Source organism: Monopterus albus, unplaced genomic scaffold (genome assembly GCF_001952655.1).
Source record: "Monopterus albus unplaced genomic scaffold, M_albus_1.0 scaffold10.1, whole genome shotgun sequence".
Lineage (NCBI taxonomy): Eukaryota > Metazoa > Chordata > Actinopteri > Synbranchiformes > Synbranchidae > Monopterus > Monopterus albus.
The window spans coordinates 942,558-948,129 of NW_018127890.1; the positions used below are offsets into that span (position 1 = coordinate 942,558).

Sequence of the window (5,572 nt, forward strand, 5' to 3'; positions counted from 1 at the left end):
AAGGCAGCAGAAGGAGACCTGCAGTGAAACCAACAATCCACCAGTCAAGCGTCCGCGTGGTAGGCCACGGAAGATCAAGACAGGGAATTTGCAGAGGGGTACCACTAGTCAATCATCGGAACGCCCAAGACCCAAATTTGAACTGGCAGAGGAATGTAGGTTCTTTGTAGTGTTTGTCTCATGCAGATTCAAGATAAGGCTTTTAAGAATTTCAAGAAATGGTGTATTTTAGGAGGTTGCCACCTTCGTATTCTAAAACATAATGACCTGTATGCAGCCAAAATTGATACAAAAATTTAAAATATATTGTACTTTTGTGGATTTATGTGTATTAGGTTTGTAACTTCTGCTCATAGAGAATTCAAGGGAATAAAATGATCTGTTTTAATTCTGTTCTTGCTTGTCCCCTGTACGCCCCATAAAGGCGCATCTTTACTGTCTTCAGATCTGTCAATAGAGCTGAGTCACTATGAGGAACCACTGCCATTTAAGTCCTTCCAGGAAGATGAGGAAAGTGATGATGAAGAGGAGGAGGACCTGCCAAGTTTCTTGATGCAAATTGGCAAAAGTGAGAGACACTGCTGTGACTGAATGCACCCCACCTACGAGGACTGAATGTGGACTGGATTATGTGTCTTAAGTGGATTGTTTATATTCTTGTGTTTCAGAGCCCCGATCTATTAGAGAGGGAGTATTTGTGTGGTGCAAATTTAGAAATTACCCATTCTGGCCTGCACTGGTAAGTACAAAAATCTGTGTTGATAGTTTCTCAGCACAAGCTTTTATAAAGTTGTTTAAATGGAACACATCACAAGTTTATTAACATTTGTATATATCCAGCAAATCAGTAATGTTTCACATTTGAGAAGCTTGGTAATAGGGAATTTCTGCTCAGTTAATGACTTAACCTAATACAACTTGTTTAAAATCTCTACTGTTTTAATTCCTGCAGGTTAAAAGTGTCAACCACAAGCAGAAAAAAGCAAGTGTCATGTTCGTTGATGACATAACAATTCACAGAAAGAAAGGGTAAGAAATAATTCTGTTGTCTCTCTGATTTGTGGGCTAGTGCTTTTGTACTTTTAGTGAATAGGATTGCGCTATAGGTTGTGAGGTTCCCTGGGTCACAGAGTCTCTGCACCATTCGTCTTGATCATGTAGACAAAATGTGACTTAGGGATCACCAACTTTGGTGTCTGAAAATTTGTCACCCTATGTGGTAGTAAAATTCCTTGTATATATTCTGATGTGATGCACAAAATATGTAAACGGCACTAATGAGTGAAGTGCGAGCAACAAATCATCAGGATTTTTTTTCAGTTGTGTTTTTTTGTTGAAGGTTTACTGTGGCTTTGAAAACCTTGAAGCCCTTTGACTGTGAAGAATCGAAAGAGCTGGTGGTAAGAATTGCTCGTAAATTATATGTTCAACGTTTTTCTGACAGTGGCAGTTTAAATATGTCTGTCACATTGGTTTTATCACAGTGTAAAGCCAAAGAAAAGTACGACACAGCAATTGAGTGGGCCTTGGAGCTCATAACAGACTACGGGATACGAATCGGTGAGTATTGGCCGTTCAATGCTTATCAGCAGTGTTCTTCTGATACCTCTGCATTAATAGGTGTATTAATCATGGTTTGTCTTTGTAGCATGTGGCTCATTTTCTGGCTCCTTCATCGAGTACTTTGCTCATGACATGAGTAAGCTTTGTTTTGTGACAGTCATTAAAATGGTACCACAGGATATTTGACTGAGTTACACCTGCAGCTCTACTTGATCCCGATGATGCTCTTTGATGTTTCTCCCTAACTGCTTCAGGTTACCCAGTGAGGAGGAAATACCCGCAGGCAGCCTCTGAGAGACCGATGATGGAGGAGCTGTTTGACGATCATAAGGAGGACAGCTTCAGTGAGCAGCAGGAGGAGGTCAGCCGGTGCTCAAAAAGGCTACTGCCAGACCGCACCCATGCCGCCCACAACCGTGCTAATGAGAAACTCGTACATTTCATTGTCAAGCAGCGCATGGTGGAAGGACGCCTTCTGGTATGTTTGTAGCCTGCTCTTGTTCTTGGATTAACTAGTTTGCGAACTGTGGAAGAGTATTACTACCTGTGGATGTACCGTCCAACTAGACGACATTCATTATAGCCTTTTTAACACTATCAGTAATTTGAGGAGATGAATGAGTTGTACATGTTTAACTTTCTCCAGTGATTTGAATGAATCCCTTGTGTTGAATGTTTTCCATGTCCCACAAATGTTTATGTAATGAGAAACATTTTATTCACTGTAAATTGGACATGAAATACTGTATATGATCTGATTGTTAAGCATTTTAGCTGATGTCTGTAACATTATAAGGCCAGTTAGAACATTGACCAGTGGATTATGTACAAATTTAGTGCACAAAAATATACAGATATATCACACAACAAATGCACAAGGAGAGGTGGTTTGCATGAAATCAAGGCGTGATCCGTATTGCTTTAGCTAATACACCTGCTTCTGGAAGCTGGGTGGAGAGTTACCTGGTGAAAGCAACATGTAGATTAAAACATTACAGATGTGTCATAAAAATGTTAAGTATCAATTAGCAAAAGGATTGTTGATCATTTCTGAAGGCATTTAATAATTAGGTGTTTGTTTAAAAAATGGCCCAGCTGTAAGTTGAGCCAAAACAAGCCATCCTTAAAAACTGATTGCCTTTGTGAATAGGGTGCTGAGGCGCCAGACAGTCAGTAGTTTTTGTTCACTCCCAGTTGTATAATTTGCAAGAGCTCAGCTGGTTTTGCACAGACAAATAGGCATGCAAAGCTTAAACAAACAGAGGCATGGGTGTAAGTTTGAGAGTGTTGAGTTTTTTCCAGATTTTTACATATTACTTTGTTTCATATTTGAATCTGCTATTGAGTGGAAGGGAGACTAATGGCATCTACTGAGATTCTAATGTCAAGAAACAAAACTTCATTAGCCGGTGTGGTTCATGTTTTTAACAGGCATTGTAGGTCTCACTAAAAAGGAGCATGCTAGTTGAGCGCCCGTCCCTGGATGAATAAATCCAAACTTACAGCATCACTCTCTTTTATAGGCCGTTATCTGTGGGCAGCAGCAGTCCAGGTGGCTTCGGTCCTTTTTAAGTGCTAATCGGAGACGGGTGGTGAACTATTACCTGGAAGATGACAAGCAACTGGACCAGGTCTACTGGTACCTAAATGATCTTTATGCCTCAGCAGTGGCCCCTGCCCCTTGCCTGGCTGAGGTGAAGAACATGGAGTGTGTCCGCTTTGTCTTAGATGTGCTGCTACCTGAGGTGAGCTAAAGCATTCATTGGTGCTCGTTAGGGGTGGAATGTTCATAAGATTAATGGTTACGGGGTTGCAGTTTTTGGTTCATCCATCCATCTTCTTCCGCTTATCCGAGACCGGGTCACGGGGGCAGCAGTTTAAGCAAAGATGCCCAGACTTCCCTCTCTCCAGACACTTCCTCCAGCTCCCCCGGGCGAATGCCGAGGCGTCCCCAGGCCAGCCGAGAGATATAGTCCCTCCAGCGTGTCCTGGGTCTTCCCCAGGGGCGGTTCTACTCTGAGCTCCTCTTGAGTGACCGAGCTCCTCACCCTATCTCTGAGGGTAATTGTAACAGACCGGGGTGGGTTTAAATAAGTCTGACTTCTTCCCACTTCGTTTCGAGCAAATCACTGATCTATGTTGTTAATGTAAGGTGACTATACCTTGTATGGGTTGAATGCTTCTTATTGCCTTGTTATTGTATATGTTACTATTGCTCGGGGGGGGAAAGGTGCACCCAGCCACCCTGCGGAGAAAGCTCATTTCGGCCACCTGTATCCAGGATCTTGCCCTTTCGGCCAAGACCATAGGTGAGAGTAGGAATGTAGATCGACCTGTAAATTGAGAGCTTCGCCTTACGATGTACAGACCGGTACATCGACTGCAGAAGCTGCACCAATCTGCCTGTCAATCTCCCGTTCCATCCTTCCCTCACTTGTGAACAAGACCCCAAGATACTTGAGCTCCTCCACTTGAGGCAGGAACTCTCCACCAACCTGAAGGGAACAAGCCACGCTTTTCTGAATGAGAACCATGGCCTCGGATTTGGAGGTGCTGATTTTCATCTCAGCCGCTTCACACTCGGCTGCAAACTGTTCCAGTGCATGCTGAAGGTCCTGGTTTGATGGAGCCAACAGGACAACGTCATCTGCAAAAAGCAGTGGAGAGATCCTGTGGTCCCCAGACTGGACTCCCTCCGGCTGCACCTAGAAATTCTGTCCATAAAAGTAATGAACAGAACTGGTGACAAAGGGTAGCCCTGCCGGAGTCCAACATGCCCTGGAAACAAGTCTGACTTACTGCTGGCAATGCAAACCAAACTCCTGCTCTGGTCGTACATAGACCGGACAGCCCTCAGCAGAGGGCCCCGGACCCAATAGTCCCGGAGCACCCCCCACAGGGTGCCGAGAGGGACACGGTTGAATGCCTTCTCCAAATCCACAAAATACATGTGGACTGGGCAAACTCCCATGAACCCTCCACCACCCTGAAGAGGGTATAGAGCTGGTCCAGTGTTCAGTGGCCAGGACGAAAACCGCATTGTTCCTCCTGAATCTGTGTGTGCGTGGAGGTGAGTCTGACTATCTCGCCGGTACCTCTCAACCTCCTGCACAAGCTCGGGCTCCTTCCCCACCACCAAGGTGACATTCCACGTCCCCAGGGCTAGTCTCTGTGTCCAGAGATCGGGTCGCCGGGGCCCCTGCCTTCTACCGCTGCCCAATCCACTATGCACCGGTCCCTTACGGATCCTCCTGTAGGTGGTGGGCCCACGAGAGGACGTCCCCGCGTTGCTCGTTTGGGCTAAGCCCAGCTGGGCCCTGTAGGAAAAGGCCCGGCCACCAGGCGCTTGTGTTCGAGCCCCAACCTCGGGCCTGGCTCCAGGGTGGTGTTCCGTTTGCGCTATACCGGGTGGCGTCACGGTCCTTGATTTTTCTCTTTTCATAAGGGGACCTGTTTTTGGTGCAGTACTTACTTATTTGTTTAGTTAGTTAGTAAAGCTTTTCATTTATTTGGCAAAAAGTTAACAAATATTTGCCTTAAAATTCTTGCTAAAACCATTAGCAACAAATACTGCTTCAGTGTCAACAAAGTGCAGCCCAACTCAAACACCACACACTGTCGAGCCAGGGAAAATCAGTTCTGTTAAGCTTGTCCACTTGCCATTTTCAACACTGACAGCTGCACTTGAGACCTCAGACATCTTTACTGCCCCTCTTGTCTGTTCTACAATTTTTCACATCTTCTACACTTTCAAGTCTTGGAACAAATTCCACAACTATTAAAATGCCTCAAAGAGGGAAAAGAGCTAATAAATTGCATGCGAATGAGGATATGGAGGCAGAAGAAGTGTATCACAGAGCAGCGCAAGTAACAGACATTGTGGATCAGCAGAAACAGATGTACATCGCGCTGATGAACCAACAACAGGAAAACTTCAAAGGCTTCGTGCAACTAATTATGGAGACAAACAACAAGAGACTCGACGACATGACCAGAGAAATACAGGAGA

The 5,572-nt window shown here is 44.8% G+C and overlaps 1 protein-coding gene across 1 annotated transcript in view; it reads left to right on the top strand.

The window, feature by feature from the left end:
- The first annotated feature begins 6 nt into the window (after positions 1–6).
- LOC109954597 (PWWP domain-containing protein MUM1) overlaps positions 7–5,572 on the top strand; it is an 11,904-nt gene continuing 6,338 nt past the window's right edge. The window contains exons 1-9 of the mRNA XM_020590046.1: positions 7–155; positions 446–568; positions 669–739; positions 953–1,029; positions 1,340–1,400; positions 1,485–1,560; positions 1,649–1,699; positions 1,818–2,041; positions 3,087–3,308. Of these exons, the coding sequence (XP_020445702.1) occupies positions 553–568; positions 669–739; positions 953–1,029; positions 1,340–1,400; positions 1,485–1,560; positions 1,649–1,699; positions 1,818–2,041; positions 3,087–3,308 (798 nt within the window). The 5' untranslated portion in view covers positions 7–155; positions 446–552. The remainder of the gene's footprint in view (positions 156–445; positions 569–668; positions 740–952; positions 1,030–1,339; positions 1,401–1,484; positions 1,561–1,648; positions 1,700–1,817; positions 2,042–3,086; positions 3,309–5,572) is intronic.